The sequence below is a fragment of the Myodes glareolus genome, chromosome 9, assembly GCF_982192425.1.
Source record: "Myodes glareolus chromosome 9, mMyoGla1.1, whole genome shotgun sequence".
Taxonomy (NCBI): domain Eukaryota; kingdom Metazoa; phylum Chordata; class Mammalia; order Rodentia; family Cricetidae; genus Myodes; species Myodes glareolus.
Window position 1 is genome coordinate 33,571,207 of NC_142034.1, and position 25,257 is coordinate 33,596,463.

The 25,257-nt window shown below is 43.1% G+C and overlaps 1 protein-coding gene across 1 annotated transcript; it reads left to right on the forward strand.

The window, feature by feature from the left end:
- On the forward strand, positions 1-24,441 carry Dgke (diacylglycerol kinase epsilon). Its single transcript, XM_048446869.3, has 11 exons — positions 1-797; positions 4,866-5,025; positions 7,210-7,329; positions 8,662-8,805; positions 9,279-9,436; positions 10,095-10,146; positions 11,537-11,650; positions 15,109-15,180; positions 17,178-17,305; positions 18,324-18,435; positions 19,074-24,441. The coding sequence occupies exons 1-11, from the start codon at positions 340-342 to the stop codon at positions 19,251-19,253; spliced, it is 1,698 nt and encodes a 565-aa protein (XP_048302826.1). The 5' UTR covers positions 1-339; the 3' UTR covers positions 19,254-24,441.
- The last annotated feature ends 816 nt before the right edge of the window (positions 24,442-25,257 follow it).

A 25,257-nucleotide genomic window follows, 5' to 3' on the forward strand; every position in this document is an offset into this window, starting at 1 on the left:
GCAGGTGCGCGCCAGAGGCGCGGCCTCCTCACCCCACGCAGATCTCGCCGCGTGAGGGTGGGACGGCGATCGCGGGCTTGACTGCAGGTAGAACCCGGGGCCGCGCGAGCCGTCGGAGGTCTCAGAGACCTCGCGAGAAGGGCGCGGGCGAGGCCCCGCGGGACGGCCGTTGCGAGCGCGGTGGCGGCGGGCCTAGCCTGTGCTGGACCGAGCCCGCGAGTGTGGGCCCGGGGGCCGAGGCCGCGCGCTGCGAAGGCGAGCCGCAATCCCACGCTGTGAGTCCTAAAGGCGAGCCCTGTGGACCTGGCCGCTCCCTAGACCACGCCCCAGCCTGGGAAGATGGAGGGGGACCGGCGGACCGGTCCGCCCAGCCAGAGCCTGCTTCCCGATGGCCATTTGGTCCTATGGACGCTGTTCTCCGTGCTGCTGCCGGTGTTCATCACCTTCTGGTGTAGCCTTCAGCGGTCGCGCCGGCAACTGCATCGCAGGGACATCTTCCGCAAGAGCAAGCACTGCTGGCGTGACACCGACCTGTTCAGCCACCCCACCTATTGCTGCGTGTGCGCGCAGCACATCCTTCAGGGAGCCTTCTGCGACTGCTGCGGGCTCCGCGTGGACGAGGGCTGCCTCAAGAAGGCAGACAAGCGCTTCCCGTGCAAGGAGATCATGCTCAAGAACGATGGCCGGGCCACAGATGCCATGCCTCACCACTGGATCCGCGGCAACGTGCCCCTGTGCTCTTACTGTGTCGTCTGCAAGCAGCAGTGCGGCAGCCAGCCTAAGCTCTGCGATTACAGGTATGGCCTTTGTGTGTGTGTGGGGGGGTGCAGGATTGCAAACACTCGCTCGAGAGACCTAAATTCATCGCAGCAAATGGCCTAAACCACTCACTCACAAGCATCCCCGGCGTTCACGGCAGACCCCCTTTAGATGCTTTGTTTTCCCGTTTTTGGAGACGGGGCTCTTCTATAGCCCAGGCTGGCCTCAAACTTTCTGGCTAACAGAGGATGACCGTGATCTTTTGACCTCCCCCGTGCTGAGATGACAGGCCAGTTCAAGAGGTGTTGGGGATCTAACTCAACGCCCCTGAACACGTTTCTCAAGTACTCTGCCAACCGAACCCCGCCACCACCTTCCCACCCCTGCCGGAGCTCTTAATTTTCATCAAAGGCCTCTTAATTGCCGCCTGCCTTGGGGCTACTCTGTAGCACCCCATTTTATATAAGGAAAACTGAAGGGCACACACAGTAACTTTATTCTAGTTACAAACCAGCTGGCTCTTGGTTTGGAACTATGAAAACAAGGGTTGTACCAAAGCAGAGCTCTCCTCTAAGTTTCTTTTGCAAACACAGCTCTTGGTATCATAGCGAAGTGTTTGACACACAAGACAAAAATGGAGTATTTATTTTATGTTTGCCATTTGTTTATTTGCGTGTGGGAGGTGCACATTTGTAATGAGTTGTATATGTGGTGGTCAGAAGACAACTTTGTGGAGTGAGTTCCTTTTCACCCCAGGAGTTCTGTCACTCTAGCAAGTAATCCGGCTAGTGGGCCTCACCAGCCTTGAAAGGAATGTTTCGTTGTCAGATCTTTCAGGTGAGTCACCTGAGTTAAACTGAGCATGTTTTTAATGACTTCCCCACATACACCGAAGAGTGCGTTTTGCGTGTGAAATGGCGTCTGAACGAGGCTTCTGCATCGGAGGTTGGTGGGCAGCAGTGCTGCCCTGCAGATCATTTGCCCTCGCGTGTTTAACGGTTGAGAAGACTGAAGATAAAACAGGGCAGGATCCCGTGATTTCTAACACCTAGCCTTGTCAGAGCCTTGTCTGGATCTCACTATGTGATGGGTCTTATTTCCAACAAATAGAAGTCCCACACACGCTTCCAAGAGCTGAAGCAGAAGGTGGTACTAGCTGCTGTGTGACTCTGTGTGGGGTTATGTACACATGAGCACCCACAGAGGCCACAAGAGGGTAACACTCAGACACACACACCCAAGCCAAAGTTGAGGTGGTTTCAGCACATGGGTGCTGAAAACCAAACTTGGGTCCTTTTCAAGAGCAGTACACATTCTTTAGCTGTTGATCCTTCTGTCCATCCTCTCTTTAAAAGGTTTTTCAAGACAGAGATTCTCTGTGTAGCCCTGGCTGCCCCGGACCTCACTCTGTAGACCAGGCTGTACTCAAACTCACGGAGATCCGCCTGCCTCTGCCTCCCAGTTCTGGGGTTAAAGGAGTGTACCACCGCTGCCTGGTTGAAAAGGTTTTAACAGGAAAAAAAAAAGATTGAATAAGTTATGAAATGGTACATATAACATAATATTACACATTTCTTTCTAAATCATTTTTTTAAAAAAATAATAGCTTAGGAAAACATGCATGATACCAACTTGGAAGAAATGCAGAGTCCAATACACACAGATCACACTCCTACCTGAAAAGCATCTTGTACTATAAAATTGGAAATACATCTCCAGAAGAGTTGTCGATGGTGTTATTTATACCTTTCTAAGATTCCTAAATTCTCAAGCGTAAGTTTTGTTGTTTTTTTTAAAAAAAACTTTTATTAAAGAAATTCATCAGGCTGGAGAGATGGCTCAGTGGTTAAGAGCACTGACTGCTCTTCCAGAGAACCCAGGTTCAGTTCCCAGCACCTACATGGCAGCTCACCCTTGTCTGTAACTACAGTTCCTGGGAATGTAACACCTTCATGCAGAAATGAATGTGAACAAGACACCAATACACATACAATAAAATTAAATCTAAAAAAGAAAATCATGGGGGGCTGTTAAGATGGCTCAGATGGCTCACTGACTGCTCTTCCAGAGGACCCAGGTTCAATTCCCAGCACCCACATGGCAGCTCACAGCTGTCTGTAACTCCAGTTCCAGAGAATCGGACATCATTATACCAATGCACATGAAATAAAGTTAAATAAAGTTTAAAAAAAAAAAAAGAAAAAAGAAAATCATGAATATATTCTAGTTTTTAGAAACTAAAGTAACACACACACACACAAATAGAGGGTTAGTTAGACGTTCATGTCCTCCCCACTTTAGTTTTACTTTTCTTCCCAGGGGAAGTTATTAGGAAATATTGCAGTGGTTATCCTGCAGGTTATGTTCAATAATAATATACAATAAGGTCACCATCATGTGTTAGCCTGTGCCAGGAGGCTAGACCTAGACTCTGCCCTTGCTTGGGGTTCTGCTTCAGGAGGCTAGATTTATTTTATATGTGGGTGTTCTTCCTGCATATATGTTTCTGTACCGCTTGTGTGTCTGGTACTCCCAAGTGGAAGAGGATGTCAGAGGCCCTGGAACTAGAGTTGCAGATAACTTGTGAGCTACCAAGTGGTTGCTGGGACTCTAACCCAGGTCCTGTGCAAGAGCTCTTAATTGCTGAGCCATCTCACCAACCCCTGCCCTTGTTTTTTCAGCATAACAGTTTTTGGTTTGGGGTTGGTTTTTGTTTTGTTTTGTTTTGTTTTGTGTGTTGGGAGGGTTGTTTGTTTGTTGTTTTGGTTTCTTTCTCTTTTTTGACACAAGAACAACACTTCTGAATGGGAAATTATGTATCCCTTGTGTTTGTCTCTGTGGTGGTGACAGTTTGTTTATATACCACATCTGATTAGCTGTGCAGGTGTGAAAACAGGAAATTAAGTAGATCAGTGTCTCATAGTCTTATTTAATTTAAAAATTGGTGGTGAAATTTGACCCTTTTCCCCGCAAATAAATGTGATATGGGGAAAAATAAATACAATATAGTAGGTTAGGGTTATCTGAGCTGTAGATGTAGGTAGGTAGGTAATAAGAACACTTGGATATCATATACAAATCCTAGGTTCCATCCCCAGCACTGGAGGAAAATTATCCAAACTTGGTGGCACTTGTCTATAGCCCCAGCAGTCTGGAACCTGAGGCATTAGGATTGAGAGTTCAAGGCCAGAGAGGATCAAATAGCAGCATCTGACCTCAGAAACAGTGATAACATACTCAGTAGTTATTAGCTGTAAGCAGCCAGTAGATGGGTATATTCACATCTATTGTGTAACCTTCCATTACAGTTTCTGACGTTAGAAGCCAGTCTTTATAAATGGCATGAGCAAGTTGTGTTATAAGTGTCTCATTGTGCAGGTATCTATTTTTAGCCATCAGTAGAACTCTTGAGTAAACAGTAATTACTTGACAAACTCAACATCCAAAAGAAAGAAAGAAAAAAAAACCTTTAAAATAGAAGACCAGGAGTTAACATCTGGCAGAGAAGTGTTTGTTCCCTCCTTCTTAGATTAGTTAATTCTGTCCTGCTCTGGTGGCCTGCTTTTGCTCAGTCAGATCTGTCTTATCTATGAGGGGATTAAATAGCTTAGCAGATTAATAATAGAAAGCCTAAGTCTTGCCAACACTGTTCCCTGCCTGTAGCTGGCACTGGTACCCAGTTCAGAGACAAATCTGAATACGCATGCTCTGTCTTTGTTTCAGAAGCAGGCATGGAACTGTTTATCAGCTCCTAAAAGAAGTGGGATGCTTTCCTCTCTATGTGTTGGCAGTTTTCCAAACCGGACCTGAGGGACTGCAGGTGTCAAACAGGTTTAAATGAAAGCCTACACATTGCTAATTACGGCTGTTGTTCTAGGTTGACCTTGTTAGGGAGTTGTACCTTCAGGTGTCTATCATGATACAAAACTACCCTGAGAAATTGTTTGTGCACTTTTAGAAGTATGATCATAGGTAGTATATTTTTGTGCAGTTTTTAAAATTATATTTATTTGTGTGTGGATACACTGTTTTACCTTTTGACAGAAATGTGGTTGTGGGTTGGAAACACCAGTTTAAAATTAACTGACGGCTGTTTCTTCCCTCAGGTGCGTTTGGTGCCAGAAAACAGTCCACGACGAGTGCATGAAGAGCGGCTTGAGGAACGGACAGTGTGACTTTGGAGAGTTCAGGAATCTCGTCATCCCACCAGGTTATTTAACTTCCATTAACCAGATGCGTAAAGACAAAAAGACAGATTATGAAGCGGTAATTAGTTTATTTTTTTATAAATTTACTTATTTAAAGTTAGTATATAAGATAGTTAATTCTGTGTGTTTGAGGAAAAAATGGGAATGAAGTCAATAAGAGATTAAGGGGTTTAAAATGCCATTATGGGAAGCCATAAAACTGTACCCACGGCCGGTCATGATAGCCAACGACTGCAGTAGCAGCACTCAGAAGGTAAAGGCAGTAGGACCAAAAGTTTAAGGTCAGTATAGCAAGTTCTGGAATATAGAGCGAAAACTAAGAACCAGGAGCTGGAGAGATGGCTCAGCAGTTAAGAGCACTGACTGTTCTTTCAGAGGACCAGGATTCGATTCTCAACATCCACATGGAGACTCAGAACCAGTTATAACTGCAGTACCAAGGGATCCAACACCCTGTTCTGGCCTCTGGACATTGCTTTCATATGGTACACAGACATAAATGCAGGCAAGACACCCATACATATAAAATAATAAAAGAGCCTTTAATCACAGTACTTAATAGGCAGAGGCAGGAGGCAGATGGATCTCTGTGAGGCCTTGCCTCAAAAAAACAAAGAAAAAACTAGATCACAGACAAAAAAAAAAAAAAAAAAAAAGAACCTGGTCAGAGAAGATAAGAATCTGCTCTGTCAATGGCTAAAAGAACATGGACTGTATTAACTGGTGACAGACTCAAATATTAAAGTTGAGCATCCCTAACCCAACATTGAAGATCCAGAATTTTAGGTACCATCATGGTACCACAAGTAGAAAATCCTCCTCCTAATCACAGGACAGGTTGTGGTCAAAATGTAGGAACACTAAAATGTCCTATAAAACTGACTTTGTGCTGTTTGAAGGTACATACATATGAAACATAATTTCATATTAAATTTGGATCCTGTCTCTAAAGTCGCCCCATTATGTATGTGCAAACACTCCAAAATAAAAAACACTTCTGCTGGGCGGGCAGTGTTGGCGCATGTCTTTAATCTCAACACTCTGGAGGCAGAGGCAGGCGGATCTCCGTGAGTTCAAGGCCAGCCTGGTCTACACAGCGAGTTCCAGGACATCCAAAGCTGTACAGAAACTCTGTCTCAGAAAAAAAAAGAGGGAGAGACATACTTCTGTTTAAGCATTTCAGATAATGGATACTCAACCTATGTAATGTTCCAAGTTTTTTAACATAGCAGTTGTGTGGAAATTTATGTAATAACTGTTTTGGAAGCAAAATGAGAAAAATCAGTGAAAATTATTAAGAACCCCATTTTCAACTTAATTTTATACTAATTTGATTTAGCAGTGGCATAAACTGCTTTATTAACGAGTTCCTCTAAAGTGATTTATTTCATGTGTAGTCTTGTCTCCAGAAGACCCAGGTTCAATTCCCAGCTGCCACATAGCATCTCACACCTGTGTACTCCGGCTCCAGATTGTCTGACACCCTCTGACTTCTGAGGACACTACATACCTACATACACATAATGTACATACATACATGCAGACAAAACACTCATACACAGAAAAACAAATTTAAAATGTTAAAAATGGATTCAATTTAATGTCTTAAAAAGGATAACATGGAAAGAATCGTGTGGAAATTGGGGAGTGGCTCACTTAGTAAGCACTCGCCCTGCAAGCGTGAGGACCTAAACTCAGTCCTCAGCATCTGTGTTCAAGGCTGAGCATGGTGCCTCCATTTGTAAGCCCTGCCTTAGGAAGGCAGTACTCCTGGGGCTTGCTGGCTAGCCAGCCTACCATAACTGACAAGTTGCATGAGCCATCGGGAGACCGTATTTCAAGAAAGAAGATAGTCTCTCTTGGTGGGTATGTGGCCAACACCTTCCATCTAGCACCTGGGAGATGGGCCGGTGGATTGATTTCTATGAGCTCCAGGCCAACTAAGGCTATATAGTGAGATTCTGTCTCAAATCAGGAAAGGAAAAAGGGGGGCTCCTGGAGAAAATATCTGAGGGGGTGGTCTCCTCTTTCCATGGAGACTTATGCACACAGGAAGTCTACACTGAGTAAAAGGTCAAGCTGTAAAATCCTCTGCCATTCTTGGGCTTGTTTGTCATTATTATGTTGATAGTACAGGTATATTTCTTTCAGCAAATTATAGCGCCATTGCTACTAAGGAAAGTTTTGTATTTGCCATCTCTCAGACACTACTAACCCTGTTTCGTTCATGTTCATTTTTTAGCTGGCTTCTAAGTTTGGAAAGCAGTGGACCCCACTAATAATCCTGGCCAACTCTCGCAGTGGAACTAACATGGGAGAAGGACTGTTGGGAGAGTTTAGGATCCTGTTAAATCCAGTCCAGGTAACTAAAGAGAAAGCCTTGCTTTCTAAGGTCATTTTTAGCTTTTGTTTTCCCTAAAACGCAATGGTTATTGATGCTTTAAATCACTACCTAGTCATAGAAAAAAATAATACTTGTTAAAAAAAAAAACTTCAAGCCTTTCAAATATATAGTAAAACAAAAGTCACATCACCCAGCAATCTCATTTTAAGGGAAGGAAGCCTTATATCCCACAGAGATTGGGGTACACATGTCCCATGGCAGTATTAGCCATAATTGCCTAAAAATGGAAGAGCTCGACTCTCCATTAGCTGGTGAATGAATAAACACTCTGTGTTTTCATAAAGTGGATACTTTCCAGTGACGGACAGAAACAAACTATTTGATAGTAAGTGAACCTAAAAAGCACCGCTAAACCAATCAGGGCTTAAGGTATCAATCAGACTGTGTAATTGCTTTCATGTGTCCTGTCTAGAAAGGGCAAATCAATAGAGCCAGAGAGTATAATTCTTGATTGCTTGGGGCTGGAAATGGGAAGTGGCTGTAAAGGGATCTTCAGACATCTTATTAAAAAAACAAAACAAAAGGGTTATTATGTACTGGATTTTGATAGTAGTTGTACAAACTAAATTCAACTATGTTTTCCTTTTTAGAGAGGAATTTTTTTGATAAAGTAAATTATACCTTGATTTTTTTAGAGGATGATCAAGATAGGGTTTCTCTTAGAGTTTTGAGCCTGTCTTGGAACTCACTTTGTAGACCAGGCTGGCCTCAACCTCATGGAGATCTGCCTGTCTCTGCTTCCCATGTGCGGGATCAAAAGCGTGTGTCACCACTGCCCGGTTTATACATTGATTTTTCAAATGGGGGGAGGCACGCCATTAAAACTGAATGCCCATAATCCAAGTGTGATGGCACACCTCTATCATCCCAGTACAAGGAGACGGAAGCAGGTGGATCTCTAAATTCAAGGCCAGTTTTTAAAGCATGAAGTACAGAATACTGGCCAAGGGCGAGATTAGCACACTAGAGTTTGACATGAACAGAAAGGAGTCAAATGGTATTGTAGCCTTAGGCTCTCAGTTTGCCTTGTGTTTCCACATTGCAGAATCGCACAATTGATTTAGCCTCCTGGGCCCCGTGTCCTAGTCGGTTGAATGAGGCCAGTCCCTGCTTTGTAGGTCAGTGTACTGGATGAACCACAGTAATAGATCGGGCCCTGGGAACTGTCAGGAAAATACATAATAGCCAGTCCTGCTGCTCAGCTACGCCTCTGTGCATCTAGAGGGCAGTCATCCGCAGGTGAAGGACAGTGTGGGCTGAACAGTCTTCTCCTTGTTCTTTTATTTTTAGGTGTTCGATGTAACTAAAACACCCCCGATCAAAGCCCTGCAGCTGTGCACTCTTCTTCCTTATCACTCAGCCCGCGTCCTTGTTTGCGGAGGGGACGGAACAGTGGGCTGGGTCCTCGATGCAGTTGATGAAATGAAGATTAAGGTATCTGTCTTTAAGAACCACTGTAATGCCAGCAGTGGTCGCACACCACCTTTAATCCCAGCACTCAGGAGGCAGAGGCATGAGGATCTCTGTGAGTTAGAGGCCAGCCTGGTCTACAAGAGCTAGTTCCAGCACAGGCTCCAAAGCTACAGAGAAATCTTGTCTCAAAAAACCAAAAACAAAAAAAAGAACCACTGTAATGGGGGCTGGTGATATGGCTCAGTAGTAGAGCACTTGCCTGGCATGTGTAGGGTCAGTCCCTAGTACCAACCCCAAAAAGAATGAAAGTAACAGGTGACCACTAGATGAAGCCAATTTGGATAGTTAGGAATAGAACACTGATTAAGTAATTAGTGCAACCTACAATTGTTACATTTTTTTCTTTGTTGCTTTAGTCTTTAAATTTTACAAAATACTATTATGCTACAAATAATCCAAAGAGAAAAATCTGCAGTACATCTTCTGTATTCTAGGGACAAGAAAAGTACATTCCACAGGTTGCAGTCTTACCTCTGGGAACAGGCAACGATCTGTCCAATACCCTGGGTTGGGGTACAGGCTATGCTGGAGAAATCCCAGTCGCACAGGTCTTAAGAAATGTAATGGAAGCAGATGGAATCAAGCTAGACCGGTAAGTTACTACTGCTAACTAGTAACTAGTACTCACAAGTCTGTTCCTTGAGTTTGGGGGTATTATTTGTGTAAATGAAGACTTGTGTGGCTATAAAGTTCAATGAAGTTGGTCAGGCATGGCAACTCATCCCTGTAATCCCAGCATTTGGGAGATTGAAGCAGGAGAGAATTGCCATGAATTTGAGGTCAGTTGCCATGGAGTAAAGACTTTGTTTCAAGAAGCCAAAAACAAGCTAAATGTAATTAAAATGAAAAGAGCTATCTCAGCTGCACTTATAACAGATTCTGGTGCCTTGGTTTTGATATTGTAAATAGTTCAGTTATAAATTATGCTAAAATTTGCACACTTACTTAGATGTGGGTACATCCTCAGATGCTTTAAAATAGCATCAAGGGCCAGGCTGTGGTGGCGCACGCCTTCAATCCCAGCACTCGGGTAGTAGGTAGGTGGATCTCTCTCTGTGAGTTCAAGGCCATCCTGGTCTACAGAGCAAGTTCCAGTACAGCCAAGGCTATGCCGAGAAACGCTGTCTCAAAAAAAAACAAAAATAAATAAATAAATAAGATAAATAGATAGCATTGAAATTGTCTTCTGTCAACTTATCTAGAATATAGATTTTTTTTGTAAAATATACTTTTTTAACTTCTGTTTTTAGATGGAAAGTGCAGGTAACAAATAAAGGATACTACAATTTAAGAAAACCCAAGGTACGTTTTCAGTGCTTCGGTTGTAAGCAGTTTAGCAAGTGCACACACAGTGTCTGTGGTCCGTTATTTCAGTCAGGCAGGGTGGAAAGATCTGGCATCAAAAGGGAGCTGGGTACAAAGCAAGTCACCCATGTGCCTGCCTTACTCACTGAACTGTTGGGTTTGGGGTTTTGCTTGGTTTGTTTCTGTTAACTTGTATTTGGGGAAGTGCTATATGAATACTCCGGCCACATCGGGCTATAAAATGTTCTTTGGAAAAGAACAAGTGCACTCCTGCCCTGGCAGATCAGGTTAATGTGGATCAGCAAAGGACCATAGGTGAGGTATATCAGCAAATAGTTGACATTACAGAGATAATAGAGAACATTCGTTTACTGAGGATCAAAGTCAGGATCTCACACACACTGCCCAAGTATTCTGCCACTGAGGTACCCACAATCTCAATCTGTATTTTAAGAAAACTTTCTGAGATAGTATGACCATAGCTTATAGACACAAGGAGAATCTTAAGGATAATTTCGAGAGTTTATTTTCAGTTTAAAGATGTTTTAAAGTTAAACTGAAAAGCCTTGGTAACTGGTGGCCACAAAACGAAGAAAACAAATACATAGCTACGAGAGCTTAATGTTTATGATTAGGTATATGGAAATGATTTTAATCAAAAAAATAAAAATAAGGAAGTTGGGGCTTGGAGTGAAATGAAATGAGTTACTTGGCATAGCGTCTCAAATGACTGTGGGTGTTTAATCAGAGGCTGAATGTTTGTGTTTTTTGCTCAGAGATCCAAGCTAGATATGTAGACTGAAGAATTTAGGCTGAATAGGAAAATACAAACTAAGGGAATAAAGAGTTAAGACCAACGGAATCTGAAAGTTACAAAGAAGGTACAGAACAAATACCATGAGAACACAGAAGTAAAAAACTGCCAAGAAAATGCAGAGCCGTGGTGTTGGCGCACACCTTTAATCCCAGCTCTGGGGCAGCTCTGTATCTCTGTGAGTTTAAAACCAGCCTGGTCTACAGAGTGAGTTCTAGGATAGCCAGGACTGTTACACAGAGAAACTCTGTCTCAAAAAACAGAGAGAGAATGCAGAACCATTCCAGACGGGATGAGATGTGGTGGTTGAGTAGAAGTGGGAGTCGTGTCTGTAGTTACTGAATTCAATTCCCAGCAACCACATGGTGGCTCACAGCCATCTATAATGAGATCTGGTGCCCTCTCCTGGCATGCAAGCACACATGGAAGGAATATTGTATATCTAATAAATAAATAAATCTTTTTAAAAAAGAAAGAAAGAAAGAAAATATTCCATTTGCAAGAAGAATGCGGACTGAGGTTGACCAGTGGGTGGCGCAGCTGCTGGAGTCACCGTCACTTTCTCTCTCACAGGAGTTCACAATGAACAACTACTTCTCTGTTGGACCTGATGCCCTCATGGCTCTCAATTTTCACGCTCATCGTGAGAAGGCACCGTCTCTGTTTTCCAGCAGAATTCTTAACAAGGTGTGTGGATAAAATAACATTTCCTGCTTATCACCGAAGGTACAGTAAAAATCAATAGTTAATTATATTTAGCCCTCTTAGATTCCGATCAGATTGACTTATGGAAACATTTACATGCTCTGTTTTGTGTAGGATTTCAAATTAAGATGTATAAATGTATTTTGTTGACTATAACAAGAGTTTTAAAATTAGAAAGTTGAGATATTTTATTTAGATGGAAGTTAATTGGAGTATGTTAACGTCTGTCTTAAGTAGCTGAAAGATTTTTTTTTTTAGTTTTTCTAGACAGGGTTCCCTTGTAGCTTTGGAGCCTGTCCTGGAACTAGCTCTTGTAGACCAGACTGGCCTCAAACTCACAGAGATCCACCTGCCTCTGCCTCCCGAGTGCTGGGATTAAAGGCGTGCACCACTACCACCCAGATGGAAGATAAATTTTTGGTTAAATCACTGATAGAGAACTATATTCTGTTGGTTTAGGAAAGCCCCACAAGGCAAATGAGGTAAGGGCATTTGTTCCCATGACTCTTAGACTCTTAGCAAAAGTCTCTCTCCAATTCCTAGCATGGCTGATCCCTTACTCCTTATTTGGTTTGGTTTTCTGTTTTGATATGGTTTGGTTTGGTTTTGGGGGGGACAAGTTTTCTCTGTATAACAGCTCTGACTGTCCTGGGACTCATTTGTAGACCAGGCTAATCTCAGACTCACAGAGAGCCACTTGCCTCTGCCTCCTGAGTGCTGGGATTATAGGCATTTACTACCCCTACTTGGCTTGTTTGTATTTGATTTGCTGTTATTATTGCTTCTGGATTTTATTTTTTTGAGACAAGGTCTCTCTAGTAGTTCTGGAACTCACTATGTGGACTGAGCTGGCCTTGAATTTGCAGGGGTCCACCTGCCTTTGCTGGGATTAAAGATGTGCTCCACCATACATACCTGGGTCTGCTTAGCATGTTTAGTGACTTGACTGTGAAAGATAAATACACTTTAGTTTATCCTTATTTATGTTTTACAAATAGTTGAAATTTCATACTATTTGTGTATGGAATATACACATTTCGTGGGGGCATGTCTTTGCATCCTTCATGGACAGCAGAGAGATGAACTTCAGGAGGCAAAAAGGCAATTCTGCTCAGCACGACTCAGTACTGCGTGTTGGTTCAGACTTCAGCAGTCTGACCCCAAGTGGTTTGTTTTAGGCATCTTAAGCACAGCACAATTTGGTGGAAACTGTTCTGGGGATAACTAACTCAGTCCCTCATAAACAACAAAGCATGCGTACATCTCCTTGGGAACAAAGTAAGCTGAATACACACCGGATGTGACTCCATCGAAGCTCTTTGTAAAGCCCATAAAGATGGGTTCTATAGATTGACCCAGAAAAACAAACTTAGGATAAGGGTCTGGGGGAGGATCTGGTGCCAGAAAATCTCTGGCCACACAGGTAGTGCAAAGGTCACCAGATTAGCAAGCATGCTTCAGCCTCTGGGCAGAGAACAGGTTTGCATTCCTTCCCCTGAAGAAACAACCCTGTGTGCACGACTGTGAGCATAGAGACCTCCATGGCACCCAATATTCCTCTCTTTATTTTTTAAAGAAAATAAATTGTGGCTGTAATAGAGGCCAAGGCTGAGTGCAATACTTACCTACAGTGCTTGCTACTCTAGCTATTATGGGCAAGCATAAGAGAACTGCACGAATAGCAGGGGACCAAGGAAAGGAGAAAGCTATCTTAACCATGATAGTCATTCAGAGGTCACTTGGGAGGGAGATTTTTGTTGCCCCCCCCCCCGTGTCTCTGTGTGTTTTGTTTGTTTTGTTTGGGGGGTTTTTTGGGGGGATTGTTGGTTTGTTTGGGTTGTTTGGTTTTTTTAAGACAAGGTTTCTTTGTGTAGTGTTGTCTGTTCTGGAACTCACTCTGTAGACCAGGCTGGCCCAAATTCAGAGAGATCTACCTGCGTCTGCCTCCTGAATGCTGGGGTTAAAGGCATACGCCACCACCACCCATCATCATTTATGCAGAATATCAATTTGACGATTGATAGATAATATGAGAGAAATCTGACATACTAAAGCAGCACGTGCTAGTAGCTATGTTTGCTAAAACGGTGGTTCTCAATTTGCCCATCACATCACTTGATTAACTTCTGCTAATGTTGTTGCTGTTGTATTAGTACTTTTATTAATCATACAGATCATTTTTTAAATATCTCTTTATCTTCCAGTGATCACTGCTGGGACTGGTAATAAAAAAAGACATTGTAACAGGAACCATTACAGGATCTAGTAGATGCAAAAATAACCACAATTTTCAGGGAGAGTTCTTTCACAGACACTTGTCCCCTTTTCTTAATAAAATAATAAGACAGGAGGGGACAGCAGAGACGACCCAGTGGTTAAGGTCACTGAATGCTCTTGCAGAGGACCAGGGTTTGATTCCCAACACCCACGTGACAGCTCACGACCCTCTCTGACTCCAATTCCAGGGAATCAGATGCTCTGTTTGATTTCTGTAGGTACTAAACACACATGTAGTGCATAGACATGCGTTTAGGCAGAGCACCCACACACATAAAATATTTCTTAAAATAGTGTTGCTAAGACAATAAAGACTGCTATTTATACAGTTGGCAACTTCAGTTTTTCTGTCAACCCTTCTATATTCAAAAGTGTTTAGAGAATGTTTGCTAGGTTTATATGCATTTTCCTTAAATAATTTGGAGTACTGGGAAAAAATAGAATTTCCTTACTTTAACGTAGTCTTATAAAATATACTTTTTAGATAAGTCAGGAGGCAGTACTATTTGAACACAAACCATCCCAACCATATCTTACATTCCCTCAGAAAAACAGAGTAGTTAAATCAAAAAAAAAGGGGGGGTTATTATCACCTTTAAAGAGAGTGATGATTCTGTAATTCTAACAGAATGGGAGACCTGAGGCAAGAGAATCACCACAAAGTCAAGGCCAGTCGACTACATAGTAAGACTTTATCAGAGGAAAAAGAGGGTTTAGAAATGCTACTCAATTGCGAGAGTCCTTGCATGGATGCATGTAGCCCTGGATTTAACCCCAGCACCTCTGAAAGCCAGGTGGGGTAACAACCAACTGTAATCTCAGTACCCAGGAGGCAAATGCGTGAAGATTAGGAGTTTAACCTAAATATCAAATTTTAGGCCAGCCTGAGCTACATGAGACCCTATCTCCAAAGAGAGACAGTTAGCATTTCATGTGTCCTGGCCACAGTTCACCTAGACTCCTCCTACCACAGTTGCATGATGAAATGAAATGCTGAACGGGTATTAGAAGAGTGTGAAACTGGGTCGCATGCCAGAGGCTTCCCCGTTTCTCTGTCCCTCAGTGTCCAGGCCACATGGGAAGCAATGGCTTACAGCACAGCAGGAGCCTTGCTGGAGTGTCTTCTTCATACTTTAATGCTGTATTTTTGTCTGTTTTCACAGGCTGTCTATTTATTCTATGGAACTAAAGATTGTTTAGTGCAAGAGTGTAAAGATTTGAATAAAAAAATTGAGGTAAGCTACTAATGCCTTTTCTAAAGATTTCGGTATTGGCTGAATTCTGAAGTTCTTTAACAAATGCTGAGTAGTTTTCTGTAAACATACTTTGTTCATGGATGTCAAGTGTCCATTCGTATGCTAGACACTTGCTCAAGTTGTTTGTTTTTATGTGTATGAGTGTTCCTCCTGCATGTGTGTATGTGCACCACTTGTGTGCCTGGTCGTCTCCGTGACCTAAAGAGGGGAGCAGATCCCTTGAGCTAGAGTTCAGGACAGTTGTAAGCTGCCTTGTGGGTGCCTAGGAACTAAACCTGGTTTTCTGTGAGAGTAACAGGTGCTCTTAACCAGTGAGCCATCTCTTGACGGCCTCCACTTGACTGAATTCTTTGTAGTCCTTGTTCCTCTAAATTGTCAATGCAAACATTTATGTCAGGCATTACTATATTCCCAGAGACAACAAAACTATTTTAAATTATTTTCCTAAGTCACATGGTTCAAGGTCACAGGAACTAGTTAGTATTCACAACTTGGACCCTGGTTTGTTTCCAGAATCTGCTTAACTAGTAAGAAGATAGCAGATTTATGTTTCCTAACACAGTGAATGCTTATGAAAGTTTAAAAGATTAATTCATGTTTTGTATGATATCTCTTACCATATTAAAGCAAGTAAAAATGTATAAACAGTAAAAATAAGGCATTGTTGACTGTGTATTGTTCCAGACCCTTGACATCACACATAGCGGTTGTGTATCTTCCTTGCTTCTGGAAAGAGTCTGTAAGAGTTAACAACAACAGAAACATTAACTAGAGAACCCCAGAACTATTGTAAAATAAGAAGGGGTGGGAATGATAAACGTCTTGAGAAAGAACGGACAGCATGGGCATGCAGTTAGGAGTCTGACGCGCCAGCCCAGAAAGCTGCCGTTGTCCAGCAAACCCTTAGCAGAAAGCCTTCAAGAAGCCACCCGGTAAGGAGGGAATTGCAAGAGTCTCCATCAAAGTTTTATTGACTGTGGTTCTGGGGATCAAACCCAGAGCCTACGGAGCCTAGATACATATAAGAGCTTCACTGCAGAACATGGCTTGCAGGGAGGAGAGGGTGAGAGCCAAGTCTAAGACATCCAGACAGAGGCCAGCCCATGGCTTATCATAGCAGACTGTTTGGAACTTGAATTCTGCCTCCGGTGCCAGGGTAAGCCAGTGAAGTCTGTAATGAGGGAGTGGCATGTTGGTTGTACCAGCTGATGTGTTAGGGTGCATGAGAGGGGAATGAGGCAGGAGTACACAGCCTGTTAGAAACATTTACGGGGGAAGGGAAGGTGGTTTCCACAAAACACTGTCAGGAGAGCAAGACAGGCAGTGTCATCTGGTTTCCTACTGGTTGGCAGTGGGGAATCCAACGCAGAGAGTGCCAGGCTCCTGGTTTGGGAATGTAAGGTGCCATGCTGCTTTCTCTATTTTGTACAGAGCAAGGAGCCCAAGTAACTAGTTCTAGTGTTGTTGATAACTTGATTAAAAACTGTTCCACTTGGGACTGAGGAGATAGCTCAGTTGGTAAAGGGCTTGTACAGCAAGGTTAGGCCCCTAATTCAGTCCCCAAGGTAGATTGACCACCGCACGTGTGTGTGCACACACACCAGGAATAAACTAATTAATTAAGAATTGATTCCATGACCTGGAGAGATGCCTCAGCAGTTAAGAGCACTTAGCTGCTCTTGCAGGGGTCCTAAGTTCAATTCCCAGCACCCACTTGGTGGCTCACAACCATCTGATTCCCTCTTCTGGCATGTATGAAAACAGCACTCAAATACATAAAATACTTGGATAAACATCTTTTGTAAAAGAATCGATTCCATTGTGTCAAGAGAAGGAACAGCCAGGTTGCCTTGCATGCACGGAGTTGTCTTCCCCTCAGGCATGTCTCATATCTGAATATGTGTTAAAGTTTGAGTTCCGGGTAAGTAAGTGTGGAAATAGGGTGCCCTGTAGTAACTACCTGTATTTCTTTAAAGCTAGAACTGGATGGTGAGCGAGTTGAACTGCCTAATTTGGAAGGTATTATCGTTCTGAACATTGGCTACTGGGGCGGCGGCTGCAGACTGTGGGAAGGAATGGGAGACGAGACTTACCCTCTAGCCAGGTATGGATGTTTGCGGTGTAGTTGGTTGGGCTTGACAGTGCTTGGTGTGAGTACATGGTCTCACTGTGAAAACCACGTTCATCTTGAACACAGTTTCACGTTGAGGCCTCCCTAGAGCTGGATTACAGTTGTTAGTCACCACAGCCAGCTGTAGTCTGGAGTTGTCACTTTACTTTAAAGTGCTCTGGGGTTTTTGTTTTATTTTGTTTTAGTAAGTTTTCCCTCCAGTTTTCACTTCTTCTATATATGTTAACATATGAACATTAATAAGTTGATGGAATAGGGTGTGGTGGCTCTGGGTGCCTTTAATCACATGGATGGGTGGATGGATGGATGGGTAGGTGGATGGATGGGTGGGTAGATGGATGGGTGGATGGATGGGTGGGTGGATGGGTAGGTGGGTGGATAGATGGATGGATGGGTGGGTGGGTGGGTAAGTGGATAGGTGGATGGGAGGGTAGGTGGATGGATGGATGGATGGATGGATGGATGGATGGATGGATGGATGGATGGATGGATGGGTGTTGTAGGAGGCCGTTTGTTTGTTTTCCCAGCCACCCACACTCCTGAAATAATCACACAGAAACTATATTATTTAAATCACTGCTTGGCCCATTAGCTCTAGCTTCTTATTGGCTAACTCTTACATCTTAATTTAACCCATCTCCATTAATCTGTGTATCACCATGAGATCGTGGCCTACCAGCAAAGTTTCAGCATGTCTGTCTCTGGCAGTGTCTCCATGGCTTCTCCCTTACTCCACCTTCTTCCTCTTCGCATTCAGTTTAGTTTTCCTCGCCTAGCTTTACTCTACCCTATCACAGGCCAAGACAGTTTATTAACCAGTGGTGTTCACAGCATACAGAGGGGAATCCCACATCAGATGGGCAGATGGATGAGTAGGTAAATAAATGAACAAATAAACTGATGGCCCATCTTATTAAAAGAGAAACTGCTATCTGTGGATAATTTGATTTCATTGTGTTCTGTAATCCATATTTTCTTATTCCAATGTTAGGCATGATGATGGCTTATTGGAAGTCGTTGGAGTGTATGGGTCTTTCCACTGTGCTCAAATCCAAGTGAAACTGGCAAATCCTTTTCGAATAGGACAAGCACACACAGTGCGGGTAGGTAACTGGCTGTTTCCAAGCTGTGAGTGTGAGGAAGACAGCACGCATCTGTCACTTTCTCTGTCCTCGTAGACTGTAGCAGGGCCTTGCAGGAAGCTGCCAACTAAAGAAATAAAGTACCCATTAGAAAAGAATCCCTAAGGGGCTGGAGAGATGGCTCAGGATTAAGAGCACCGCCACCTCTTCCAGAGGTCCTGAGTTCAATTCCCAGCAACCACATGGCGGCTCACAGCCATCTGTAATGAGATGAGATCTGGTGTCCACTTCTGGCCTGCACGGATACATGTAGACAGAACACTGTCTACGTAAGAAAGATGGAAAAAAAAAGGAAGGAAGGAAGGAAGGAAGGAAGGAAGGAAGGAAGGAAGGAAGGAAGGAAGGAAGGGAAAAAACAAAACAGACAAAAACCCACATATAAACAGCTAATAAACTGAAAATGTTCAATTACATTAATCAGTAAAACCTATAAAAAAATTTTAAAAAAAATAAAAGAATCCCTAAACAGTCTTTCGGTATATTCAGATGAATTTTTGTTTAATGTCAAAGGTTAAGAACCTGTAGGAGTTAATGGGAGATAGAAATACCTGTTCGTAGTTTCTAGAACTGACATTTTTCTAATTATTTCCTGATTTCAGCTGATTTTGAAGTGCTCGATGATGCCGATGCAGGTGGATGGGGAGCCTTGGGCCCAAGGACCCTGTACTGTCACCATAACGCACAAGACACATGCTTTGATGCTCTGCTTCTCTGGGGAGCAGTCGGATGACGACATCTCAAGTGCCTCGGATCAAGAGGACTTAAAGGAAGCTGAGTAGGATGAGCTGAAGCAGCAGCTGTCCAGCCACAGACACGTGGTCGCCCGCAGGAAGTGCTGTTAGCACCGTCTTCGTTTCATTCCTAGTATAATGGGTGTGAGCTTATGTAAACAGCATTTCCACAGCTAGACTTCAGTATCACAAACACGTTCTCTTAGCAGCAAGATCCTCTGATCATTTAGTACTAACGTTGGGAAAACACGCAAAGCTGCACTCCTGACTGTTTCTCCTGTTTCAGCTGTTTCTCCTGACTGGCGCCCACTGCAGTGTGCACTGTCTTGAGTGACAGTTGATAGACAGAGTGAGGATGAGATCATTTCCCTCTTAGTTTTTGATATGGTGACAACGTAACATGTTAAAAATTAACTTGCTTTTTGAACTGCTGTGGTTAACGCTGGGCTTTCTCCTGCAGTGTGCTTCCTAAGATCTCCCAGCCCCAGGCCAAACGGACCTACGTCCTGATTTCTGGGAGCCCCTGAGGAGAAAAGAGAAAGAGCAATGACAGTTTAAGCTTTCACAGTGGTGTATTTTCTGTCATTGTTTTTAGGCCGCTGGGTATTTATTTAATGACCATATTGAGCTGAAATGCAAAAATCTCTTTTTTTTAAGTTGTTTTTGTTTGGGCAGTACTAGAGTCTGGACCTAGGTCCTCTGGAAGGAAGTGTAGACAAATGCTCTACTACTGAACTGCACTCCCAGTACAGTGTGTGTGTGTGTGTGTGTGTGTGTGTATGTGTGTGTGTGTATTAGGTGGATGGGTCTAAAGTAAGATTAAGAGCACTTTGTGTTGGGAGCTCTATAATTCACCAGCTTCTCTGTTGATTAAAAGGTAGTGTTGACAGTGGGGAAAAAAATACACATAAGGGAAGCTTCTGAGTTAGATTAATTATTCAAAAAACAATTCTAGGCCTACTGCCTTCGCATCAAGTGAGCAATCTTGTGCTATGAAACTGCAGGGCTTCAACAGCATCAACCTTGGAGAAGGAAGCTCTGCTGAGATGTTTATATCATATTTATTTCAAAGTTAGAAAGATATATATTTTAACTTAATTTATTATTATCCTTGTGGTATGATCCTTGTGGTTAGCATTTACACTGTATTGTACAGCTTTAGCTAGTGAGGTGGTCATGTAAGTCTGCTGGTCACAGTCACATAGAACTCTCCTTTGGTTTCCATGGCATGTATACTCACTATGCTCATTTCTCAGACTTGAAAAGGGAAGGCACATGATGAAGACCTTGGGGTAACAAAGCTTGGTTTCATCGCACCTCCACCCTCTGTTGCCAAGGACTTACTGAAAGGTGGTTCCATAGCTCTCCATTAGAGGGTGCTCTTCTGTTGTCAATGGCCTGCCTCTGTGGTTAGTCACACCCATTGGGCATATAACCCTGTGTATTTCTGACAAATGGCATGTTTGCACTTGGTGGTCTTGCATGAATTAATTTCTGAAAGACTAGAACCTATTCCCAGAACCACCATTTATCTCCCGTTTAAATGGTTTGTTATGAATCCACAGTCAGTGAATTGCCATAAACTCCAGTCTGAGTCACCTCAGGCCTAGACCATGTGTTTGGAAGGCCAATTTAGTAATGTCTATTAATGCATACATCATCTAAAGTAAATTTTCACTGCTAAATTAACTTCTTCCAGATGATGCCAAAGTCTACCATTGAAAGATGCTCCACAAGTCTGTCCCAGCTTCCTCATACACCTTCACTGGATAACTGTAGCCAAGGGCAAGCGAGAGTTTGCAACACTCCCTTGTGAACGGATCCTGCTTGGAGTGAGATGAACTTCCTCCTTAGGAAGGTCAGGACTGCTAAGACGTCACCCTCTGAGGCACACTCTTACTTTTACCTGTAGTTCACACCGCTCATCTGTAGTGGAAACAAATCATTCATTTGGGGCTATCAATCAAAATAATTCGGGTGACTCCAGAAATGCCGTAGTTAGAGCAGGTGTGTGACCCCTCCCCACAGCACACTATACTGATTCTGAGGCTTTGCTCAGCCAGATCTCACTCTGCACCTTTCACAACATCACACACGAAATGTACAGCATTGTTCTACAGCTCACACTTTTAGGCGCTAGTTCACCCAGCATTCCAGATAAATGTATAGGCATGTGCCTTGTTTGAATACAATATATAAGACTTGGTGTTTGCAAGTTATATATTAGGTAGTGGTAGCTTACATTCCCGGGGTCTGTACTTCACACACTGGGTCACCACGAGATCCTCTGTTCCATTTAAAGTTGTCTCGATAGCAACATAACTTATATGTTCTCAGGAAAAATTAGAAACCATCTATTTTCACATCTCTTGTCTTTTTCTGCTCTGATACATTCCTAATGCCCATAAACTTAGTGGCTTAAACACCAAATACCTGGCAGCTCCTCTCGGTTCTTACGCAGATAAGTTTCCAGTGCTTTGTTATATTTAATCAAGTCAGAGACACTTCTGTCTCAAATGGAAGTTGTCCAGTAGTGAGGTCACTAAATTTAAATGTTCTGGATTTTCTGTAACTCTTCGCTGTGAACCTGTAATGTAGCTGATATTTATAAACATTTTATAGTGAAACTATTTTATTTTTTTAGAGTATGAAATCTGTAGTAGTCGCCTTTTGAACATTTGTGTACCTGGTTGTAACATAGACTGACTCAGCAAAGTTGTTATCTGTGCTGTAAACTGGGTGCTTCTACCAGCATGTCAGAAAGAGGCGTTTTCATCTGTAATATAAAGTCAAATATTTCTAATGTACACTGTGGGTTTTTTAATTTGCACTAGTTAGAAAACTTGAAAGATTATGTTAATTTGCACATCAATGTGAACCTAAATACATAATCTGACCAGAAAGGTCTATAGAGGATGATTTCGTGATACTTTTGTTCAAAATGGTAATTCTGAAGCAAGAAACCAGCGCTTTATATTCAGAAATGCTCTGGTAGGTTCTCTCTTTGTGGGGGGGTGGTGGGGTAATTTGATTTTTGTGACTTTCTTTTTTTTAAACTGTATAGTTTAGGACAGGGAATGTTATACTCTTATTATTTAGAAAATGTTTTCTTGTTTGGGTTTCTTGCTTTGCTTTTTTATTTTGTCTAGAAACTTTAAAAAGAAAATTGTTTTGTTGCTTCCTCCCAGTCCTCAGGAAGTCCCATGCTCAGCTACAGCACAGGTTCTTGCTTCAGCTCACCTTTGCAAAGCATGCTCTGTGTTTCTAGAAGCCTCAGACCTAGCTGCTGCATCTCGCGTGTTCTCTCAGAGCCACGAAGGCCAAGAGTGTGGTTGAGAGGTGAATTCTCAGCCCCGTCATGGTCTCACGGGACAGAGGAGCCTTTTTATTACAGCACCCTTGTTTGTACGAGGTTGGCAGTGTATACTGTTATAATCTCAACACCTGGAGGCAGAGTCCTGGCTACATAGGAAGATCCTGTCAGGGAAAAAAATTGCATTCTAACCCAATCAGTGACCTAGCTATTAACATAAACACTGGTAGTTCCTGGTGTGAATGTAGTCTTTAGACTGTTGTGTGGGGTCTCGGAGGAAGGAGAGCTGGTGGAGCAGAGTGAGCAGGCCAGATGAAGCCCCTGCCTTCCTCCTCAGTCAGTGCAACAGCATGTGAGACCACTCACCTCTGCTGCAGTGAACCGTGCTGAGTGAGTCCTGGGACTTCAGTATGTAAAGTATTTATGCTGTTTACAAAACAATTCTCTCTCTCTCTCTCTCTCTCTCTCTCTCTCTCTCTCTCAACAAAGTTTCTCTGTGTAGCTTTGGCTGTCCTGGATCTCACTCTGTAGGCCAGGCCAGCCAGCCAAGGCTACAGAAACCCTGCCTCAAAAAACAAGGTTGTTTTGTTGTTTTGGTTTTTTTAAATTGTTGTTATGTATATGTATGTTTTGTTTACATGGATGTCTACACCATGACGGTGCACAGGGAGGTCAGAAGAGGGCGTGGGGTGAGCTACAGTGTGAGTACTAGGAGCTGAACTCAAGTCCTCTTGAAGAACAGCCAGTGCTCTTTTCTGCTGAGCCAACTCCCTAGCTCAAATTTTTTTCTAAGGATTTGGAAAATGCTTACTTTGAAGATTTTGTCATATGGTTGGTTTTGTAATGTTTTTTATGCACCTACACCCTCATTTTTTTCTGAAAGTACTGTGTTGGGGACTCCATCGCCACTTGGAACAGTCACTTGGCTATGTCACAGCTTTCCGTGGCATTTCGTTGTGTTGTAAAGTACCAGGACGGCCTCTGTTGTGTTGTGATCATAGTGTGCAAATTGTCTGTGTACTCAGGTACTTTCCCTAAAGACACACATGTGTGTTTGCTCTGATGCCCCTGGCTATTTAGTGAGTATGAGGCTTACTGGTCCCAAAAGTGTATATCCCAAGATTCTGGGGAAAGCGTATTAAAAAGTTAAGTTTTAATACCAACATTGACAAGATTATCACTCTGCAAATAGAATCTATAGAATTTACCTAGAAAGTGTATAGTCATGATACTGATACTAGCTAGACCAAAGGCATTTCCTCAGTCTCTGTAGGGGTAACCTGGATATTAAGGCTACTCACATTAAAGGAGATTCAACACACAGGATGCACTGAACAAGAAAGGAGCCCAGATCTCTGGTGACTGACATAGAATGTTCAAACGGGAAGAGTCGGGACATTAGGTTGTTTTCTTAGTTTTTTTCCTGGCATTGTCCAAGCAAGATAGCACCCTGATTGTTTGGACAGATTTGACAGGCTGGGAAAAATGCAGGGCTGGGCAGGGCACCACCTTCTTTTGGATGGCAACTGCCTCAAACATCTTTTCTAAATTCAGGGTTCTGCTAGTAGTCCTTCCAACTTGATCCACTTGAATGATCCCTTGGCCATCTGCTCTGTGAATGTTCTGTGCCAGTTGAGAGCGCCCTACCTGGGTCTTCTGTGCTCTCACAAGAGAACTCATCCTTTGAACCCTCAGCACTGAAGATGCAGCAACTCCACTGGAGCAGCCAGCCGGCTTCTTTCACCTTGTCCCCACTCTGACCACAAATGTTACATTCACCCATTTCTGTTAACTGCTCCCGTGGAGTTGGGTCTGCATCCTGTGGTCGGTACCTACAAACAAATATAAATGAGAGCATATGATATGTTGAAACTATGTTTGCTTGTTTTAAAATAAAATTTAAAGTTTAGCACTTGAAAAGTTGATCTTGTGGTGGGTGTATGATTGCCAAACAATGACGTGAAGCTCTGAGTCATTCCAGGCTGGGGGAGGGGGCAGGGGTAGGGGGTGCACACCTTTAACCCCAGCACTGGGAAGGCAGAGGCAGGTGGATCTCTATGAGTTTGAGGCCAGCCTGGTCTACAAGAGCTAGTTCCAGGACAGCTAGGACTGTTACACAGAGAAACCCTGTCTTGAAAAAGAAAAAGAAAAAAAAATAGAAAGCTGTGAGTCTCTAGCAAATAGTCATTGGTTTTCAGCAGGGCAGACATACCTTGTAGCAAGTTCTAAGTCATGTTTCTGAAAGCAAATAAACATGGAAAATTTATAATGCCTGGGGTTATGGTGACATTCGCTTTGTGTTGGCTTGAATGAGAATGCCCTCCATAGACTCATGTTATAATACTTGGTCCCAGTAGGTGAAGCTGTAGGGAAGAAGTAGGAGGTGTGGCCTTGAAGGGGGTGGGTGTATCATAGAGTTAGCCTCTGAGCTTTCAAAAGCCTCCCTGCATCCCGTGTGCTCTCTGCCTCCTGATTAGAGTTTGAGATGTGAGCGCCCAGTTGTTCCTGCTGCCGTGCCTTCGCCCCCTTCCGTTAGAATTGTAATTAAATGGCATTGAAGAGATGGCTCTCAGGAGCACTCACACAGCCATGAGAAGCTGAGTTTGAATCCTGGCACCCACATAACAGCCTACTGTAATCTCCCAAATTCCTGTAACCTCAGCATTCAGGAGATGAAGACAGAAAAATCCTGAAGTTGACTGACTGCCAACCTAGGGAAGGCAAAAACAGGGCCACACT